Source organism: Tasmannia lanceolata, unplaced genomic scaffold (assembly GCF_043159265.1).
Source record: "Tasmannia lanceolata isolate RefF3 unplaced genomic scaffold, GAP_Taslan_0.1 ptg000006l, whole genome shotgun sequence".
In the NCBI taxonomy this organism is placed as follows: Eukaryota; Viridiplantae; Streptophyta; class Magnoliopsida; order Canellales; family Winteraceae; genus Tasmannia; species Tasmannia lanceolata.
In genome coordinates, this window is record NW_027518683.1 from 28,775,105 (window position 1) to 28,798,168 (window position 23,064).

The following is a 23,064-nucleotide window of genomic DNA, read 5'->3' on the forward strand; positions in this document are numbered from 1 at the left end:
TACAGTAAATTATGAAAATCCCAGCCCAATCTGACCAATCTGAGATGCAATCGGGCAAGGCCGGGTTCATGGTTTTAAATTTCGGCCGAAATCCGAAATTTCGGTTGAGACCAAAACCGAAATCATTTATACCCGAAACGGTCATTTATTTCGGCTGAAATTTCGAAATATTGTTCGAATTATGGCCAAAATTTAAGGGATTTCACCTAAAAATCTCTATTTTGATAATTATTTATTATTATCCCAAAATTTTACTCAAAATAATTGAAAATTTTGCCATTAATAGCCGTTAATTTGATTTTCGTGGATTTCGGCTGAAATTTCGGTTTCGTAAGGACGGAAACGCAATCCGAAACCGAATTTGAAACCATGGCCTTTTTTTTTGATGGGTTTGAAATAGAGGTGTAAACGAGCCGAGCCGAGCCGAGCTTGGCCAGGCTCGGCTCGGCTCGGCTCGTTAAGCTCAAAAGCTCGGCTCGGCTCGGTCAGGCTCGGCCAGGCTCGCGAGCCTTACCGAGCACGAGCCTGGTCGAGCTCGGATTATATTAAGTTCACACCCTCATCTTCCCTGGAGAGCCCTATCTAGTGTAATTTGACTACTTTTTTTACACTATGGGGGGTGGTTCAAGTAACAAATGGGGTTCCAAAAATGAAGTGACATATTTTGCCTCCCCTTTCACTCTCTGAACAACCCTTTTAGTTTCTGAACAACCCTTTTAGTGTATATATTAATATATAATATTTATATTTAAATATATTAAATTCTTAACCAGCCTTAACGAGCCGAGCCGAGCCTGGCCTACATCGGGCTCGGCTCTTTAAGCTTAACGAACCTGGCAAGCCGGCTCGGCTCGGCTCGTTAAGGAGCTCGAGAGCCGAGCTCGAGTGAGCTTCCGAGCCCGAGCCAAAATTGACACCTAGTTTGAAACCATGGACTTGGGTTTATGAATCTCGGGTTTTCTAATTATTTTTGTCACGTGGCAAGACAGCTATCCGCCACATGTTGAAGCTCAAATAAATAAAAATACATTTGGCGATATGCGTTCACTCTCTGCTTACAAAAGCAAAACCGGAAATCGAAATCCTGTGGGCAGAGCAGCATCCATGGCGCTTCGGACCTTATTCAGGAACAGAAACCCGAAATTAGGGTTAGGATTAGGGTTAGGGTTTCAGCATTCTAGGAATGTGCAGACATTCACCCTTCCAGATCTCCCATACGACTACAGTGCTCTCGAACCAGTCATTAGTGGGGAGATAATGAAGCTCCATCACCAGAAGCACCATCAGACCTACATCACTAACTACAATAAAGCTCTGGAGCAGCTCGAGGACGCCATGGCCAAAGGTGATTCCCCAACAATTGTTCGTTTGCAGAGCGCCATCAAGTTCAACGGTGGAGGTTTGATTTCTTCTTTTTTAGGCTTTGATTTTTTGATGCATGTATTGATTTTTGGATGTTGGGTTGTAGAATTTTGTACTATGCTAGCCTAGGTTTTCTGAATTTGGGGATATTTATCGCATGCACATGTTTTGATTTTTGGAACTTGAGTTGTAGAATTTTGTACTATGCTAGCTTAGATTTTCTGAATTGAGGATATTTATTGCATGCGCATGTCTTGATTTTTCGATCTTTAGTTGTGTGATTTTGTACTATGCTACCCTAGATTTTCTGAATTGAGGATATCTATTGGATTTGCATGTCTTGATTTTTGGAACTTGAGTTGTAGAATTTTGTACTGTGGTAGGTTAGATTTTCTGAATTTGAGGATATCTACGGCATGCGCATGTCTGGGTTTTTGGATCTTGAGTTGTAGAATTTTGTACTATGCTAGGTTAGATTTTCTGAATTGAGGATATCTAGCTCATGCGAAAGTCTTGATTTTTGGATCTTGAGTTTTAGAATATTTTACTCTGCTAGCCTAGGTTTTTCTAAATTTGAGGATATCAATCACATCGGTTTTATCTGGGTGGAGCATTCTTTTCAATCCATTGATTTTTGTATTTGTATTTCATAGTCAGAGGTGAAATTCTTGGATTTCTGAAAGACGAACAATTGTGAAAGCATTTGGCAATGATGTTTTCATTAATCAAGAACAAAAGTTGGGGAGTTCGAAGATGATCAGATACCGTCCTAGTCTGAATCATAATAAACGATTTTGACCAGGGATCAGTGTACGTTGACTGTGTATACATGGTTTTATTGAAATTGATATTAGATTTGGTGGGTTTTCAGTGAGGGTCAGGAGGTAGCTTGGTAGGCAAAATGACAAACGTTATCTGTTGGGCTACATCGTATGGGCGCTAGCTAGCGCCCGTCTGTTGAGAACCGGTTATATTATTGAGAATATCATATATTATCTTTTTTCATGTTCTGGGAGATCCAATGAGATGGTCAATGCTCTAGCTAGAGCGGCTGTCCTGACATCGAACTTTGCTACCTGTCAAGCTTAGCCCTTGTTGTAGTTCTTTTCCTTATTGTTCTTGATTTTATAAAATTTTATTAATTTTTTGAATGGTATCTTTATGAATTTTATTCAGAAAAAGTTTCACAAAAATATATTTTATGAGGTGCTCATGGTCGGTCAACATTGGATGCTAACAAGACTGAAGTACAAAAGATACTTATACCCATAATGGCCATGCCAGCAAAAATCAAGTTTCGGTGATTTCCTCTACGTCATGCCATGGAATTGGCCTCCATGTATTCATCTATCCTGAAGTTAATAAAGAATTACATCAGCCACATTCACATGTCCAAGGATTCCTCAATGATATCTTCCTGCCTCTTAAGGATAATCAAAACCTGAACACATCTACCTATTGACATTGAGGGAATCCCCCTCATGGATACAAGACATAGCTTAACTCCCTTCTTTAAGTGGAACAGCTCCGCTTATAGGAATCCTTGGTCCAGTATAAACCAATCTTACCCACACTTCATGGTCTCTAATTTAGGTCCTTTTGTTTGCTTGATGTTTTTGCTGTGTTAATGAAATTCTATTCCCATTAAAAAATTAGTCAATCAGAGAAGAAAAAAACAGTAATGATGCTGGATGCTATAATGCCCATATACTCGTGTAGGCTTAATGTAGACCAATACTTATACTCGGATACTACGTGTATATTTTTGTTGGTCAAAACAACTACAGTGTTGAAACGTTTGTCACTTCAAATCATTTATAATGCTTTTTTCTTGTTAGTGCCACATATTTGCAATTATAATTTTGAACATTCACGCTATTTTAAATTTGCTATTAGTTCCATCTTCTAAGTTAAATATAGTTTAGTTTTTGTGTCCTAGAGTTTGGAAAATGCCTATTCGTAGCTTCTTTTCGGTGTCTGTGCCCATATCCGTATCTAGGCATCATAGGTTGGATGCTATTTTACTTTTATTTTTGCTTATTTGTGAAGGTTAATTTGTCTTGCAGGCCACATCAACCACTCAATTTTCTGGAAAAATCTCGCTCCTGTTCAAGTTTGTCCTCTCTCTCTTTCTCTTACGGAAACTCTAGCTTATTCCTTTGTTTTGTTTACTGCCTCAACCCTGACCATGTGAGCATGTTCCCATTGAAAATCCTGGCAGGAAGGAGGTGGTGAGCTTCCACACAGTTCTCTTGGCTGGGCTATTGACACAAATTTCGGTTCTTTTGAGGCACTTGTGCAAAAGGTCAATACCGAAGGTGCTGCTGTACAGGGTTCCGGATGGGTGGTAAGTTTTGCAGCCTGATAAAACTATGATGTTTGTTTCTGTTCTTTGTATATGTCATTGTGTTGGTAATTATTGGAATTACATGTTTTTGGATGTCTTAAACGTTAATGAATTGTTTCTGATTGATTATTTATTTCTTTTTCTTGTTATTAAATAGTGGCTAGGCTTGGACAAGGAGTCAAAGAAACTTGTTATTGAGACCACATCAAATCAGGTAACATTTATAAGATTCTGCATATGTTCTGTAGAAGTGATTTCTTAGAGCCTTCTAATCCATGTTACATGGATTCTTCTAAATGGGCGAAGAATCCGTGTCGGACACGTCCCAGATTCCAGTACTTTAGGATTTTATGAGACACTTCTAGATCTCTTTTATCTGTTGTTTCTGAATACTACTGCCACAACTTTATAATTACCATATGTTTTGAGTTTTAGCCATTCTAATATTAAATTTCTTAAATGAAAATAAAATATTATATTTACTTAGCCTATTAAAATATTCAATATATTACTTGTTATATCCATATCATGTAAAAAACTAAAATTTGAGAATTGATTAAAATATTTTGGTGAACCCATGAATCGTTTTTTTTAGGTTTGCCGAACCCGATACTCGATACCCGTGTAAGATTTTGACACTTGTATCCGTACTGATGCAACATAGCTTCTAATGATAATAACATTTGTATGGCATCCACTTCCGTGATTCTGTAAATATACTCTGATTTTCTAAACTCAAGCTCGTTCTGAATGTATCGGTAATGTGTTAGGACAGACATCATTCCTTAGGCGCACAACAATTACCTCAGCTCAGAATCTCTGATTCTCAGGAGTTCGTGTTGGAAGCCTCATATACTGCATTAATGTGACTCCTGGATGATTAAATGTCATGCTCATAAGATTTTTTGTGAGGATAAGTTTCTCCAATATTAAAAAAAAGTCTCTCAAATATTAAAGAACTTAATTTGTACCTAGCAGGAAAAGGAAACATGCATCGACTCACTCAGACATTCCAAAATGTGTTGCTGCACTTTGGTTGCAGGATTATCATTGCATATGCAAAATATGTTAGCTTAAACCATCTCTTATTATTCATTATATGCATTCCATATTCTATGAGTTTATGTGTACTGATAATGGGAGTCAGTTGGAAATTTCTGTGGAAATCCTATAAAATCACGAAAACAATATGGAAACATATGCAAGTGATAGAATTTAATGATAAAACTTTATGAAATACTAGACCAAGCACAAATACACACTTAGAAACCATCAAAGAAGCAAGACAACCATCCATAATGGTTTAACAATATCTAGCACATAGTGACATGTACGGTCATGAATGCATGTCTGATACTTTAGTATATACCAAATTTCACATGTCATTCATATAAATAATATGTAATGCATATAGACATAGTATACTACTATTCACTTATGATTTTGGTTTATGCATTTCAGTGGTTTCAGTTAGGGTTTCAGTGGGGATGAGCACATAAACATTTTGGTCGTTTCGTGTCAGTTTTGATGGAAATTTAAAACCATGGTATTTAGACCTCCCACTGGAATTTTGCTTGAAATCTTGGGAACGGTGCTTTTTCTCTCCTCTCTCTTCCCCCTTTCTCTTCTCTATATTGTTAATGACACCCTATACTTATTCCCCTACTCTCCGAGTCTATGTCGCACAACCAAACACTACTTATCACTATTCTCCAAGATAATTCCAGGTAAATCCAATGCTTGTCTCCTCCCGGTTGACTTATTATTCCACTACTCTCCGACTCTATGCTGTGCATCCAAATGCCCTTATGTCATTTTCTTTTTTTTATTTCAGTTGTCCTAGTACGTGAGCCCCTATTTCATTCTCCCTTATATAAATCATGGAATGATAGAAATGAGGGTGGAGGCATCATGCTCATTTTAGGGTTTTTCTTTGCTTTAAACGTAAGAGTGGGCTGCTCTCACCTCAACGTGTATGGTGCTCCCGGAGAAAGGCTGAACCTTGTTCTTGCTGAATACCGTTTTGAAGGTTCGCCCCTTGTTCATGCTATCTATCTTGTCCAGATTTACTGTTAAATTTGTGGCTATCAGGTTGGAACCTTTTGGGACTGTTCTGGAAATTTTTTTGTAGCACTTTGGATATGTAATCTTTGTTGTTTCTTCAACACCTATTTAATATATTTAGGGTTACTTTTTTGTTGCAACTAGTGTCAGGAATAGACTTAGTCAATTTGAGCCGGGTAGATCCTTTCACCTTCTTCATGAAAATTTTCTAAAAGATTCATTAGCTGACCCCAACTAGTTGGGACAAAGGCCTAGTTGAGTTGAGTTGAGTTGAGGGTTACTTTTTTGTTGCAATCCGTTGCCATTCTTTTGCTCAAGTTCTGAAAGTGTTTGTGGAAAACAGCCCACTAGTGTGCATTCAATCCAAGTGAGGGTTGTTCATGTCGCATTTCAATCACATGTACAGCAACCGTAGAAATAAGGCTAACCTTAGTTCTAAAGAGCTTTCTAAAGAAATTTCTGACCCGATTGTTGTCAATTCCGCAGCATAAACTATGGCAGATCCATTCAATGTTATGCTGGAACCTATGTCACAAATATCGCTGAGAAATTGAATTTCTCTCAAGAAAATCCCGAGATTTTGATTAAAAGTGTATAAAATCACGAGAAAATCACAAATATTCTCATTTACTCTAAAAATCTCCCAAGCATCCTAAAACCTTCGACCTAACCCTAATTTTGGCTTAAAAGTGTGTATATTTGATATTTGATAATTTTAAATTATTTTATTTTTACGGTTTTTTCCCAATATAAACTCGAAAAGAAAAAAAAAATTCCCGATATTTTCCCTTGCCAAGAAATTCCTGAGAACGATATTTGTGACATAGGCCGGAACTTTGGGTTCAAATATCTGAGAAACTCGATGAGAAGAGAGATTTATTTTCAGCCCTACCCATACCAAGGAGAACCATCGAATATGACCGCTTCTCAAGAACGGGAAGGCGAGAGATCTGTTTGATACATTGATTTACCACTCCCTACTCCTACAAGACCCATTATGATGCACTCCAACTGTCTTATGAATTGGATACCATGTTCGCAGAATATCAAGGGAAATCCGATAATTTCAAGAGTGGGGTAACGTTCCAAAGTTATTTGGGGTCTGTTCCAGTTAGGGTAAGTACGAGAGTAATCAATTTTAGGTTATTCTTCTTACCCTATATCGGCTTACCCTTGACTCAATTTCCATTGTTCTAATGTATTGGGTAAACTATGGGGTATTTGATTTCTAGTGTTTCAGGACCGCATATTGTAAGGGGTAAATATATAACTCTTTTGAACCATCCATTTTACACCAATCTTTTAAAAAAAAAAAAAATCCATTTTACAACAATTACATCAGAGGATTAGACTCATCGTCTCAAGAAGGCTTTTTGTATCGTATCGAGAACACTAAGTGGTGGTTTAGACTGTCAAAATAAGTGGACCTCACTGTGATGTAGGACCGGGAAGGAAAATAGAAGAAAGAGGAAAAAAAAGAAGAAGAGAAGAATTTAGGGAGAAGTAGAAGAAGAAGAATTGAAGAAGAGAAGGGAAGGAGGAGAATAGACGAAGAATAAGGGAAGACGAGAAGAGGAATTAGGGGAGAAGAGAAGAAGAAAACTTGGGGGAGAAGAAGAGAGGAAATTAAAGGGGAGAATCTCAATCAATTCAATTAATCATCATCAAAAGTTAAAATTCCTAATAGAGGCCTATATATAGGCAATGGGATGGAAATAAAATTCCATGGAAAATAATTAACTTTCCTAATTCTAAATAACATAGAAAATAAAATCCTAGAAACTAATAACATGGAAATAAAATACTAGAAACTAAATAATACGGAAATAAATCCTAATATCTGCATCACACTACATGATCCATTTCATAGTAATATAAAAATATTCATCTTAATGTTTTAAAGCAAAACATGCCATAAACATCTATCACACTATTTTCAAAGCAAAGGATGGATCACATTCATCACAATGGTTTAAACATGTCATAGTGGCTTGGTTCGCCATCTTCTTGGTCACCTTGAGAAGGTATTTGTGTGGTCCCATCTTGGCGATAGAAGGGTATGGGCATCGAACCCAAAAGACAATTTCTCCATTTACCTAATCTTCTATTGCATGGTTAGAAGTCAGTAATATTTCCGTAAGGGATCTAGGGTTATGTTGGCAAGTCTCCCACCTAACGTACAAAGTTCTTGTTGGAAGATGGCCTATGAGAAGATAGCATGCTCGACATTTTATAACGAAAGCAATGTCTTGTGGCGAATTGTTGTCTCCCCTTTGTGAAATGGATGAGAAATCGGGAACCACATTCTTATTCATTGTCGGGTTGAGAAAGATGTGTGGAGTCTTGTTCTTAGATGTTGTGGTTTCACTTGAGCATTCCCTTCGTCTTTCTTGATGCTTTTGGAGGAGTGTTATTGAAATCATCTTGGTGACAACATCAAGGATCACATACTTTGGAGTATGAACCCGTTTGCCATTGCATGATCTCTTTGGCTGGAAAGAAATCGGAGAACCTTTGAGAGCAAAGAAAAATCGGTGATGTGGATTGCTAGGGAGATTAAAAGCTTAATCTTGCTGCGGGCCAACTCTAGAAAGTAATTTAAGTGGGCCACCCGTGCTCTAGGTCAACTTAGACAATGCTTCTATAGGTAATCCAGGCTTGACAATGTTGCTTTCATTTGTCGGACCTATCTGTCCGATGGATTCCAATGAGGCGTGCACACTCCTTATGGGTCTTAGGTTGTTAGTTATCCATCTCAGTGGTGGCTTTTGATTGTTGAGAGAGATTCTTCTAATGATATCTCGTCGGTTAAGAGCGACCCCCTGCGTACATAGAGATTCATTGATGATATCAGTGAGAATCATGTAGCACTCTATTACTTTCTTTTTCTGTCAGCCCCCCACAAGCCCCAATGGGGTGGCTGACCTATTGGTTGGGGAGAGGGGGGGGGGGTGCTTGTGGTCAAGACCTGATGCTTACTTGGGGCAATTTGTGCTCCCATTGTAATTTTTTGTTTTCTGTTCCTAGACTTAAAGAAAGGCAGCTAAAAGAATTTTTTAGGGTTGAGTTCTAACCCCACAACTTTCATCCCCTGTTTATATACGATACCAATCACTTTATTTACAGCTATGCTACCGGTAATCTTAATTATCCTGGGGCTTTTGGTGCCCGCTAGCCCACTAGCATGGACAGAGATGAGTAGATCAAAATAGAAGTCAGTTACTTAAATTATGGGTCCCAACATATCTAATTAGTAATAATAAATAATAAGATCTCCATTAAAAAATAATAAAATTAGAACATTTGAAGAAACCGATAACACCCAGGAATACAACACAGCCTCAAAAAAAACTAAGGAGCATTATATTTGAAAATACGAGCATAGTGACTAATGATTTTTTCCTTTCTTCAAAAAACCCAATGAGCATTATATATGACAATACTTGTCTATTTTTCTTATTTAGGAATAGTGTTCTCCTATTCTATGTTAGAAGCATCGGTAAGGTGCAAAAAAATATGATGGCCTTTACTGATGTCACTTGTAACGCTTATAGAAACATTTGACAGAGATGCATTGGATTACCATACAACTCAACAAACATGCATGCAACCAAATCTATATCAAAGATTTGGAAAGTTCCTCTTGATCCAATACCTATATGTGTACAATGCTGAGTAGGTTTTCATTTGAAAGATTCATTCTTCTTTGACTTCTTACTGTTGTTTTTAGCAGCTTCATTTCCAGTTGATTCATGCTAGTAATGTAACTTTTCATCTAAAGTTGATGTCAATCTGTAGTTTGTCACTATTATGCATAGTTATCTCTCTCTCTCTCTCTGTGCAAATTCCAGTGATTAACTTCAAACTTATTACAGGATCCACTGGTAACTAAAGGGTCAGCTTTGGTTCCTTTGCTTGGAATCGATGTATGGGAGCATGCTTACTACTTACAGGTATTGAAAATGGCACCGAAAGTGTTCTTCAGTGATAGCTTGAACTACTCCCAGTTGTCTCTTTCATTAATTTAGATATCCCACCTGAGTTCTACCTTTGCCCCTTTGCAATTTTGATGTGTTGCCAATTAACTTAGATGTTTATGGCTGTAGTTATCTGAACTGAATTAGGAAAAGTGTTACCAGTCACTGTTGAGGACCAGATTTTTTTTTATTTTTTTCATAAGTTCAAAATTAATTTGAGAGAGAATAGTATGGACCAGCACATTGAACAGTGATGAAGTAACAGAGGGAATTTCTATTTGATGGCATCCCAAGAGAAGACACAAATCTCCATATATGAAATATTCTTGATATCAATTTTACCGAAACATGAGGTAGGTGTAAAGAAATCTCTAAAGTAATCAGAAGAGTTGTCTGCTAATGTGCTGGGACATTGCATGGCTGGTTTGTCAACCTTTACTGCTTGATTAGATGTATCACTGAAATGTGCTGGGACATTGCACTATAAAATTTGATGTAGGACCGGGAAGAGAAATAGAAGAAAGAGGGAAGGAGAAGAGAAGAGAAGATTAGGAGAAGGAGAAGAATAGAAGAAGAATAGGGGAAGAATAGAAGAGGAAGTAATAGAGGAGAAAGAGGAGAAGAAGAAACCTATAGAGGGGGAGAAGCCAATCAATCTTTATTCATCAAAACTTAAAATCCCTAATACATGAGGCCTATTTAATGGCAATTGAACTAAAATTCTATGGAAAATAAATAAACTCCCTAATTCTAAATAACATGGAAAATAAAAGTCCTAAAAACTAAAAAACATGAAAATATAAATCTTAGAAACTAAATCCTAATGGGAAAATATGCCACTTATTGGGCCTATAATCTGCATCATTCTCCCCCTCTTGAAAAGAACTCGCCCTTGTGTTCTAGTCCACTTGGATCAAATATGTAGATAACCCACGCAAGCAGTAGGAGTCGGAATCCGTCGAAGGCACTCCTGATGTCTAATAACCGTGACAACCATGATAGTGATAAGAAATCGCTCATGTAGAATTATACGAACAAAAACCACTCCGAAGAAGATAGCAAGGTACTCTTCCAGGATCGGCATGATAGCTATGGGCAACACCAAGTCATGATCATCCTCTAAAAGGTCAACATCAACTGGTATCTCATCAGGCTCAGAGAAATCAGCTATAAAATCATCCGTTGGGACCGTATCTCGCTCGGTGCTGTCATCTCGTGTGCAGAAAGCCTCCATCTGAATGTCCACAACAGACTCAACAATGTCACTATGCTCCTGTCCTGAAGTGAAAGAGATATCCTCAGTGGAACGCTCAAGCTCTCCATGCTCTGGCAATGCCTCATCAATCATTGGACTCTCTAGTTGTATATCTTCCATTTCTAATTCTGTATCTACCATCATGGACTCTGTATCTGACATAATCTTGGGCTCAACAACTATAATGGTCTCATCTAGATCATCATGCGGCTTCACAGTAGTGTTAGCAAATTCCTTCTCCCCTTCCTGAGAACTAATATCATCAACATGCAATAGTGGAAAAGAAGTAGCTGAGTGGCTCTGCAAATCCCTCATGCATGCGATGTTCTAGATATCTGTTTACTTCTTCAATTTTGACTTCTCGTTCAATTTGAATGGCTTCTTCATGTCGAGCGGCTTTTCCACGCATCAATCTTTTTTTCATACCGATGTGCCAATATCGCATAAAAACTCAAACTCATAACGGATCTCCTCCCATCGACGGAATGAAGGTTCGCCTTCGTAGCGACGCACTATCACCATGCGAATCCATATTGTCTGGGCTTGTTGTCTTGCAGCTTCTCTGGCTCTGTAGATAGGCGCTTGGTGATCATAGCCATAATACTCATGATATGTGTTTAGAGCATCGATCCACCGTAAATATGCATTCTCATAATAGCTATAGGGAGTGTACCGTTGCAAATATTGATTGTCGTACCCATCAAAATATGGAACGAATGGTGTAGCCATTGGGGTCGGTGTCAAAAATGAAATCAACCGTATGATCTGTCTGTCATGTTGAAAGAATCACAATGCTTGTCGTGGATTGTCGATCAGATGATAGAAAGGTGCTAATCAGATGATGGAACGTAATCGACGAAAGATATTTCTCCTGAAACTAGGCTGAAAGGCGTTGTTTACTGCTGAAACTGAGATGGATGTGCTCTGCTGGTCGTGTACTTCAACTTTTGTGTTGAAGCCTCGGACAAATTTCCAACGGAAATAGCCCGAAAGTAGAGAGAGAAACTAGATGGAGAGAGAGAGAGAGAGAGAGAGAGAGAGAGAGAGAGAGAGAGAGAACTCTATTGACGGGATCACGGTGGTGGCAAGGAAGTCACGGAGGAGGCGTGCGACGACGTTTGGGAAGCTCCGCCGAGGGGGTTGTCGATGAAGGCGAGGGGCTTTGGTGAAGGCGGTGGCACACGGCTCCGACAGAGGATTGTGAAGCGCTATTCTACTTCTTGTTTTTGGTCCTTGCTCCTCCTGATTAGGGATTCAAGGGTTTTGGGTTTGGGTTAGGTAGAAATTGGCTTTGGGTTTTAAGGGGGGATTTAGGGTTTCTGTGTTGGTGGGAGATGGGTTAGAGTAGAAAGAAAGGTTAGGGTTAGGGTAAATAAAGGGTTTTTGGGTTAGGGTTTCGAGTGGTGGAAAGGTGAGGATAACTAGGTTTTGTTTGCAAAACCGGGTTTAAGGAAAGGGTTTTATATGGGACTGATTGGTTGTAAAAAAAGGGGGCTGGGTTGAGGTGTTCGGTTGAGGCTGAGATTGGGTGTGGGTTTCAAGAGGAGGACAACAAGGAGGTTTGGGTTGTGGTGTGTGAGGTGTGTGAGAGATGGGATCGAGAAGAGAGGGGTTCTGTTGGGTGGTGTTTGGAGGAATTAACAAGATGGGTTCGATTGAAAGTTGTAGGGAAACAAGGGTTTGGCTGAGGACTATGTTATGGTTGGGGGAAAAACAAAAACTAGTTTGTGGTTTCCGCAGCGATCAATTTGTGGCTGGCTCGGATCTTTAGCTCTGATACCAAATTTGATGTAGGGTAGAGAAGGGAAATAGAAGAAAGAGGGAAGAAGAAGGGAAGGGAAGATTAGGAGAAGGAGAAAAATAGAAGAAGAATAGGGGAAGAAGAGAAGATAAAGAACTAGAGGAGAAAGAGGAGACGAAGAAACCTGTAGAGGGGAGAAGGCAATCAATCTTATTCATCAAAACTTAAAATCCCTAGTATGAGGCCTATTTATAGGCAATTAACTAAAATTCCATGGAAAATAAATAAATTCCATAATTCTAAATAACATGGAAAATAAAAGCCCTAAAAACTAAAACCATGAAAATATAAAGGGGCGGCCCAGTGCACGAGGCTCCGGCCATTGCGGGTCTGGGGAGGGCCCAGATACTAATTTAGTTCTTACATTTATACATGTTACTTGCAAGGTCTACCAACTTGAAACTTCAACTTATTGAGCGATAGGGTTGTAGAAACTAGAATTATGACCTGTCCTCGACAAAAGCTGGGGTTGGAAGCTGGCCTCAAACAATCCGTGGGATGGAAATAAGAACAAAGCAGTCCTAGATGAAGAGATTATAGTCTTAAATTATATTGTAGTAAATGAGAGAGGAGAGAGAAAATGATTGGAAGCATCTATAAAGTAAGAACTGAATTGAAACTAGATCTAAATACCTTTGAGGAGCTAGATAAAAAATGATTTGTTGGTGTCACCCCAATGAGACCGAAGACATCACACAATTGAGTTCCTAGGGTATCACACCGAAGGAAATCAAGATAGTTGTGTTGGGACCAAAGGTTTCTCACAAATGGCTTCCTAGGGTATCACGCTAAAGAAAATCAGTCATTGTGTGTTGGGATCGCACCAACTAGACCTGCGGCATCATGCCAATTGGTTCGTAAGGCCTTGAACCAAAGGATAATCTAGACATCACACCAAGATCTACAGGCATCACATCCACATGATAGCAAAATTTTGTATTCCTTTATTCATATCTTTATGTAGTCGATGGCCGTATGCCTTACATTATATAAAACTTGTCCCACGACTTCTCGAAACTTCCACTCTCTCTCTCTCTCTCTCTCCACACACACCCACTTTGGGAACCACATTTTGTACGGGCAGATGAACAAGAAGTTCTGAGACTAAGGTTGAGAACCACTTTTTGGATATTAGTGAAGATGTGTGGAGGGGGGGAAGGGAAATTTGGTTTGGGAATTTATGATTCCAGAGCAGATTTACAACTCTTCTTTACAAAGGACTTGAAATTTTATGAGGGTTGCGGGCAGCTTACCTCAGTTGGTAAATCATTTCCACCTTACCGTCAAAAGGGGGGTGGTTAAAATTTGGAGGCAAATTTATCAACGGCCAAATTTCTTGTCGTTATATCTATCTCTAACATTGTTTGAGTAGGTCAATTAGACTGACTGACTGATTTCTCAAGTCTCTAATTCTATTGGATTGTTTATGTGATTGTTCATTTTGTCTCTCTTGACATTGTTTGTGTAGGTCAATTAGACCGACTGTGAATTTTCAAGTCTCTAATTCTATTGGATTGTTTATGTGATTGTTCATGACTGATTTTTCAAGTCTCTAATTCTATTGGATTGTTATGTGATTGTTCATTTTGTCTCTCTGACATTGTTTGTGTAGGTCAATTAGACCGACTGTGATTTTTCAAGTCTCTAATTCTATTGGATTGTTTATGTGATTGTTCATTTTGCTAATATTAAATATTTCCCTATATAACTAATGATCTATACGTTTTGTGATGCGCATCTTTGAAACAATTCTGATACATTCCATTTCTCTGAAAACAATATATTTCTTGTGTCAAATCACATTCTATAGGTGCATATTTCCATCCATTTCTACTTGCTTGGACGGGGCTCTTCTCTAATTAATTTCTATTTTATTTTTATTTTTATCAATGGGTGTTCCTCTCGTCCTTCACTCATAAGCATTTTCTTAATGATGCAGTACAAAAATGTGAGACCAGACTACTTGAAGAACATATGGAAAGTTATTAACTGGAAATATGTCAGTGAAGTGTTCGAGAAAGAGTCATCTTGATGTAAACCTCCACCCATCTTACATCTTCTGTTGTAAGGAATAAATGTCCGCAGTGATGCGAACTATGATGTTAATGAGATGTTTCGTGCTTGATACCTATGTAAGTTTGGATGGCATTTTGTCCAACATTTTAGAACTGCTGGATTTTAACTGTTTTGTGTCCACGGTTGTAAATTTTGGTTTTGGTTTCGGCTTCGTTTGCCACGAAAACAGACTTTTTGGTTTCATATGGAAATTCTGGTGGAAATCCTGCTACATCTCATAAATATAAGGAAACATATTCAAATGGTAGAATTTTAGAATGAAACTTAAGGAAATGCTAGAATAAGTAATAAATACACACTTAGAAACCATCACATAGGCAAGACAACTATGTAACCATTTATAATGGTTTAATAACATTGAACATTTGGGTACATATGATTTTAATTCCGTTATTAAGTCTCATTCTATAGTTAGAATTAGAATCATGCTTGGTAATTGACATAAAACAATTACTTTTTTTTAAAACAGAATTACATGCATGATAAAATTGATTATAAACTATGGATTATAAACTATGTATGGTAGAGAATCAAGAGTACTACATGACAGATGATATGAGGTTGGACGAACTGTTTTTTAGCCCCCTTCTATGAGATAATGGTATTTTGGCCATTTTCATTAAGGTAATGGTATTTAGTCATTTGTTATTACATAGGGTTATTTTGGTCATTTTCTATGAGATAATGGTATTGTCTCGTCTTTACCTTTTTTTTAACGGCAGGAGAATTCATTACATGGTCAATTACAGAGAAACAACTAAGAAAAAAAGAACAAAAAAAACTAAAATGAATCAAGGAGACCAAGAAAAAAAGAACAAAAAAAACTAAAATGAATCAAGGAGACCAAAAACCAACAATTGGAGAGACCCGTCAAAATTAAATTTCAAGATACCTTGAGGTGGGGGCTCCCACTCTTGAACACACTTCGTATGCACCTCCCCACTACAGCACCCCTCCATCCAACCATTACAGAGATCATAAGCAAACACAAATCTAAAACTAGGGAGGGTAACCCAGAAACCACCAAAGCAACCACTTTCCAATAAAGGAAAAAGGATCCCTTGGATAAGCCTTTGAAGACTCTAGCATTCTGTTCTTAATACTTATATAGTAGCTAAAAGAAGTTGCATTCCACAAAATCTTCCCTTTGTTCTTCCATGGGACCAATGGCCAACTAAGAAAGAGATCCAAAAGATTGGAAGAGAATACCCAAGCAATACCAAATCTAGATAAAACTTTACTCCAGACTTTCCATGCGATTTTGCAATGGATGAAAATATGATTAGCAGATTCTCAGCTTCCATGCATAGAGCACAATGATTAACTATCAAATTCTCCTGCGTCCTAAAAAAGCCAACAGTCTAGATCCTCTCCAATAGTACCACCCACCCAAATGTGACTACCCTAGGAAGAGCTTGGATCGTCCATACTCGAGGAATCAGGACTAGAAGTAAGCTGAATGTAATATGATTTAACAGAGAAGACCCCTGAACAGTTCCAAATCCATACCCATTTATCCTCCCCGGACTGCATAATGTATCCATCTTCTAGCACCTTTAAAAGATCTGTTATTGAAGGAATCTCTCTTTCAAAAAAATTCCTCCTACATATCAGCCTCCATACCATACCATTACCTTTTTTGTCAATCTACTCCTTCACAGACGTCTCCTTTGATACAGCCATATCAAACAAATTTGGAAAAAGATTTTTAAGGGACATATGGAAGCACCATTTATCAAACCAAAATCTAATTCGCTCTCCTGAATATACCCTGGATCTTTTCCCTTCGTGGAAAAAGTGTTAGAATCTCACAATGTCTCTCCATACTGTGAACCCATGATGGTTGAACTTGTCATCAGATTACCAATGACCCGGTGATCCATATCTGTCTCTCCATACTGTGAACCCTTGATGGTTGAACTTGTCATCAGATTACCATTGATTTCCCTCGTAGCCAAATCTCCATAACCACTTCCCCATCAGAGCCATATTCATTTCCTTTATTTTTTTAATTCCAAGGCTACCACTTCCTAATTTACCAAAGGGATTCCTCTCTTCTTATCAGATCCTCCGTAGAGAAATCTTCTATGTATCTGCTCCGATCTTTTTACTATGCTCATGGGAACTTTAAAGATCGACATTTGATAAATTGTGATGTTGGAGGGCACAAACTTAATAAGAGTAATTCTGCCACCTCTTGAGACTAAGTTACGCTTCCATGTATCCAATATTTTTTCCATCCTCCCCACAATGTGATCACAAGATGATTTCTTTGACCGGTCAGCCCTAAAGGCAACCCAAGGTAGGTAGAAGGCAGATTATCAAACTTGCAGCCGAGTATACTAGCGAAACCCTGAAACTTTTCCATCTCCACCTGAATTTCGAAGACTAGATTTATGGAAGTTTGGCCTCTGCCCAGTAATCGCTTCATAGCAACGAAGGATAGCTTTTAGATTGAGAACCTTCACCATGTTTGGTAGGGGTGCCACTCGGGCCAGGTTGGGTCGGGTTAAGGCCAACCCGAACCCAACCCGAGGCATCATTACTTCAACCCTAACCCGACCCCAAACCTGAGGAGAGTCAACCCGAACCAAACTCGCATTTGATTTGCTTAACCCTAACCCGACCCGATCCTGCCATGCATTCCTCGTTCCCTCCACCACCCTGATTATTAATCACCATAGCTAGACTTTTTTTCTCTCTCTCTTTTTATAGCTTTTAGTACGAGAATGATGAGAGCTAGAGGGTTTTATCTTGGGTCGATCGGGTTGCCTGACACCTCAACCCTAACCCAACCCAGAAGCCGGTCGGGTTCTTTTTTTTTTTTTTTTCCAACCGGAACCCAACCCAACCCGACCCGAGGAATTACCAACGCAACCCGAGGAAAAATCAGCTTCAAACCGACGGGTTCGGGTTGAGCCCGACCCAAGTTGCACCCCATTATTTGGAGGGTAAAACAGTAGAGTATGCAAATTGTAACACTAACCCAATTACTTCCAATTTTAAAACCTTCAATCATCCTTCTCTCTCCCTCTTTCACTCAACTTAAGGTCTTAGAAACAATCACAAACATGATTTTTAACTTTTTATCTTGCATACAAAATTTTTTTATAAGGCTATTTTGGTCATTTGACGAGGTAGGGGTATTTTGGTCAAATTTCCATTAGATAGGGGTGTTTTGGTCATTTTAAGAAATATGATACTTTGGTTATTTTCTATAACATAAGGGTATTTTGGTCATTTCAAATGAGGTAGGAGGAATTTCGTTATTTTTCATGCAATAACGGTATTTTGGCCATTTGCTATGAGCTAGGGGTACATTGGTCATTTTCTATTGGATATGGGTTTTTACTTCTTTTTTTGTCCCTTCTGATGAAATAAGAGTACTTTAGGACACACAAAGTTTCTGTAAGGGTATTTTGGTTATTTTCTATTAGAACTTTGGTATTTTAGTCAGTTTCCCATGAATTTTGTTTATTTTCTACGGTGAAACGGTATTTTGGTCATTCTTATGATGCAAGGGTATTTTATCATTTTTTTTTTTTTTTTGATAATTGAGCTGGGGTTAGGCAAGACCCCTACTAGATTTGATTAAGAAACAAAAAACGAATTACAAAAGGGGGCCTGGAACAAAACCAGGCAGGAAAGAGGGCACCCACCCAAATACAATCGAAACCCAGCAAAGAGAAAATTACAACCGAGGATGTTGGAATTCCGAGGCGTCTAGAGCCATACAGTCCAGGAGAAGTGGAGAGATGGTAGATAGGTCAAGATCTTCACCTTTAAACGAGAAATCAAGTTTAGAAAGGACATCAGCCACTGCATTTCCTTCTCTCCAGATATGGGAAGCTTTCCAAGAGTGGAAATTTTGCAGTGATCTTCTTATATGTGTCAGGACAGGGATAGCCTTCCACGGGCATTGAGCATTGTTATTAATAATGTTTACCACCAATGATGAATCCGATTCAATCCAAACTTTTTTAAACTTATGTTTTGCTGCTAGTTGAATTCCCATTAGAATAGCTTGCAGCTCAAGAAGGTTGATTGGATCCTTTTCAGCACAGACAGTAGCCGAGAACCATTTTAGACAGTGGCCCATGTGGTTTCTAATGACGCCTCCCAAACCCCCCTTCCGTTCAAAAGAGAAGCATCAGTGTTAATCTTAACCCAGGGAGCAGAGGGCTTTTCCCAGATGCAAAACTTGGCTGTTTTTTGCTTCGGGTAGTAGGGGAGATTTAAAATTTTTGAGCAACAGATATTGTTTTGATTTACCAAATCATTTCTTTGCAACTCGATGAGCTTGGTCCTAACAATAGCCAGGATGTGAGCTAAAGTTTGCTGTTTGTGTTGGGAAGCCTTGCCATGGGCTCTTTTGTTTCTTTCAAACCAAATAGAATAAATGGAAGCCTGGAAGAGAAGGCGAATAGCAGTACTGAGCTGACCTTTACCCTTGAAGCTATTTCTGATCCATTCTTCTTTAGAGTGCAGATTCAAGATTCTCCTTTTAATTTTCAGGTTCTTTAGAATAATCCCCCAAATCCATTTTGAGTACCCACATTCGAAAAAGATGTGATCAATGCTTTCCGAGCTGCGCAAGCAGAGAAAGCATTCCGGAGGAAGCTGGGTACCATGCCTAATTAATCTGTCCTTTGTGGGGAGCCTTGAAAGGAATGCTTGCTAGCAGGAGAAGGCATGCCCTGGAATATTTCCCGAGAACCAGATTGAGGAGTGCCAACTCACTTTTAGATTTTTAACCCTGGTTGATTCCCATGCAGATTTCAAGGTGAATTTCCCACTGCGAGTCGGCATCCAAATAGCAGAGTCTTCCAGAGAAGAGTTGATCAGGGCAGAACTAAGAATTTTCTTTAGTTCCATATTCTGAGGCTGATTTATGAGACTATCCCATTCCCCATTATGAAATAAGTCTTTTACAGTAGCATTTACTGGGATATTACTGACAAATGAGCCTATAGAAGATTGTTGCTGAATGATTCCTCTTGGATGCCAAGGCTGCTTCCAAAAATCAATACCAGAACCATCACCAATTGAATAGCACAGAAATGGTTGAAGGCAACTCCTAGCCTGAAGGATGCCCCTGAAACCCCATGATGGCTTGCATGGGCTTTTCTAAGCCAGAGATTCCGCCCCTTGATATACTTTTTCGAACCCATTGAGCCCACAAGGACTTGTTACTAGCCACAATGTTCCAAAGAAGTTTCATCTTACAAGCTTTATTGAGGTCTAACAGCCTGCGAATTCCAATGCCCCCCTCTTCTTTAGTTTGGCAGATAACCTCCCAGGCAACAGGATGATAGCACTTCTTTGAGTTTGAACCTGACCATAGGAAAGTCCTGCAAATGCACTCAATTTCATTGATGGAGCTTTGTGGAAGATTAAACGCAGCAGTCCAGTATAGGTGAAGGGAGTTGAGGACTGATTGGATCAATTCCAGCCTCCCAGCATGAGATAAATACTTGTTGTTCCACGAGGCAATTCTTTTTCTGATTTTTGTGATCAGGGGTTGACATTGCCCAGAGGTGAGTCTCGAAGGGATGAGAGGAAGGCCGAGGTATGTAATAGGGAGGGTCCCCTCTGGGATCCCCAAGGATTGGGTAATGCTTTGCTTCAAAGAGTTATCTCCCCCAGAAAAGAACACTTCACTCTTAAGAAGATTGATTGAAAGACCAGAGCAAGCAGAGAATTTGTCCAGGCAGGTGGTAATACCACTCGCAGAAATTCTATCAGCATTGGCAAACAGAATCACATCATCAGCAAAGAGCAGATGGCTGATTTGAAGATCCCCCCTCCTGAATGGAGTGCGAATTTGATTGGAGACCATGGCCTCATTGAAAATGATAGAAAACATTTCCATAACAATAGAAAAAAGAAGAGGAGAAAGGGGATCCCCTTGTCTAATTCCATTAGATGATAAGAAATACCCTTTAGGAGTCCCATTTATAAGGATAGAAAAGGAAGGATCAGAGATGCATTGACTAATCCAAAGACACCAGACTTCATTGAAGCCTATTTTTTCATAAATAAAAGGAGGCTATGACGGCAGACATTGTCAAAAGCTTTACGAATGTCAAGCTTAAGACACATAGCAGGGGAGGAAGAACCATTCTGCTTATGGAAATTATGAATAAGGTCGCTTGTGAGAAGAAGGTTTTCTTGGATGAGCCTGCCCTCCACAAAGGCAGACTGATTTGGGCTTATAATGTCCATGAGAACCATTTTAAGCCTGGTAGCCAATATTTTTGAAATTATTTTGTATAAGAAGTTACAGAGGGAAATAGGCCGGAATTGGTCAGGAGAGGTAGACTCAGGGGTTTTTTGGAATAAGACAAATAAAAGTGGAGTTGATTGATTTCAGAAGCTTGCCTTTTCTGAAGAACTCAAAAATCGCAGTACTGACCTCATCACCAATTAGGTACCAGAAGGATTTGAAAAATTGCCCATTAAACCCATCAGGGCCAGGGCTTTTATCCCCATCACATTGCTTGATCACCATATCTACTTCATCTCTCAGGACAGGTCTAGATAACCAAACAGCTTGGGCATCAGATAGCTTTTTGACAGGTTCAGGAATGGCAGACAACTCAGATGAGAGCTCATCAGAGTTCAGGATGCTAGAGAAATAGTTGACAAAGGCATTGGCAATATCTGCAGGGTTAGAACTGATCTCTCCATGGTCATTTGTAGTCCCATAGATGTTGTTTCTGTTCCTCCTAGAATTAACCGCAGCATGGAAGAACTGAGAATTGGTCACCCTTAGTAAGCCAGTTATTTCTAGCCTTCTGTCTCAGGATTGCTTCCTCATGTCTTGCTGTAAGGATAAAGAAATCTTTAAGATCATCAGCTTTCTTTCTCAGCTCTAAATTGCTTGGATTGGCTTTAACTTGAGCCTGCAAATCTTCCAAGTTCCTCCTTACCACTGGAAGTTTAACATCCACCCTTCCAAAAATATCCTTGTTCCAGATCTTAATGGCCTCCTTTACCAGCTTTAGCTTTTGAGTGATTCTGTACATGGGGGAGCCACTGACCTTTTCTTTCCAAGCTCTTTCCACTGTTTCATAAATGGATAAGTCTTCTAGCCAGACATTAAAGAATCTGAAAGGTTTGGGACCATTAGGGAGTTCTTCTTGCAGGAAAATTACAAGAGGAGTGTGGTTAGAAATATTTTGGCTTTTGAATTTCACAAAGGAGGCAGGGAAGGCTGAGATCCAGCCATCATTGACCAGAGCGCGGTCTAGTTTTCTGAGCTTGAAATCTCCAGTTCTAGAATTGTTAGACCATGAAAGAGTTTCTCTGACAGAGTTAAGATCATGAAGAGAGCAATGGTCAATACAGTCATTGAAGTCTTCCATATCTTCTCGAGTAGGGCAGGAACCCCAAATTTCTCCCCAAGGAGTCGAATGATGTTGAAATCGCCACAGGCTATCCAAGGTAAATCCGAATTTGGGATGGTTTTAAGGGACTCCCACAATCGTCTTCTTTCCCTGCCATAATTATGAGCATAGATGGCAGAAATCAGAATTTCTTTGTTTGTTTGCAAAAGCTGGGCTCTACCATGAATACACTGATCAGAAATGAATATGGGAACGAAATTTATGGCACCCGGATTCCAGATGACCCAGATTCTACCATTGACAACATATTGGTAATTTGTGACACATTTCCAACCATGAGCCAATTCAAAAAGATAGGGAGCCAGCTTATTCTCAGTAGCTCTAGTCTCAGTAAGACAAAGGAGCTCAAGATTTTCGATTTTAATGAGGTGCTTTACTTCATCTCTCTTCTCAGAAGTACCAAGTCCTCTGATGCAAATTTGATCATCATTACAACAGAGGAATTTGGGTTGTACTATCAGCCTCAGGGGCAGAGAGAGAAGAAGAGGAAGCATGGACAGCAGATATGGGTGACTGGTCAGTTTCAACAGAATTTTCATCAGGGATCCTAATTGAGTTTGGGCCAGGAAGGGATTCGGCAGAAATATCACATTGCTTTTCTATAGGAGTGCTATCTCTTGGGGTAGAGGCTTCCAAAGGGCTTTGGTTGGGAAGAAAGGGCAGGTTGGTATCTATGTCATGTACGGGTGTTTCTCTGGGTTCAAATTGTTCTTCTTGAAATGATTGGGGGCAAGGGTTATTACAATGTTCAGTATCTGTTTCAAGAATATCAA

General features: G+C 39.1%; 2 protein-coding genes across 2 annotated transcripts; one reads left to right on the forward strand and one right to left on the reverse strand.

Annotated features, from left to right (window-relative positions):
- The first annotated feature begins 1,023 nt into the window (after positions 1 to 1,023).
- On the forward strand, positions 1,024 to 15,000 carry LOC143880210 (superoxide dismutase [Mn], mitochondrial-like). The gene is made up of 6 exons (XM_077383023.1): positions 1,024 to 1,399; positions 3,429 to 3,475; positions 3,584 to 3,709; positions 3,867 to 3,923; positions 9,649 to 9,726; positions 14,746 to 15,000. The coding sequence occupies exons 1-6, from the start codon at positions 1,039 to 1,041 to the stop codon at positions 14,836 to 14,838; spliced, it is 762 nt and encodes a 253-aa protein (XP_077239138.1). The 5' UTR covers positions 1,024 to 1,038; the 3' UTR covers positions 14,839 to 15,000.
- A 4,959-nt stretch (positions 15,001 to 19,959) lies between these two features.
- LOC143878904 (uncharacterized) lies at positions 19,960 to 22,249 on the reverse strand. Its single transcript, XM_077381120.1, has 3 exons — positions 21,622 to 22,249; positions 21,298 to 21,545; positions 19,960 to 20,724 (listed from the first exon to the last, which is right to left on the reverse strand). Exons 1-3 carry the CDS (start codon positions 22,247 to 22,249, stop codon positions 19,960 to 19,962), a joined length of 1,641 nt encoding a protein of 546 aa, XP_077237235.1.
- Between the last annotated feature and the right edge of the window lie 815 nt (positions 22,250 to 23,064).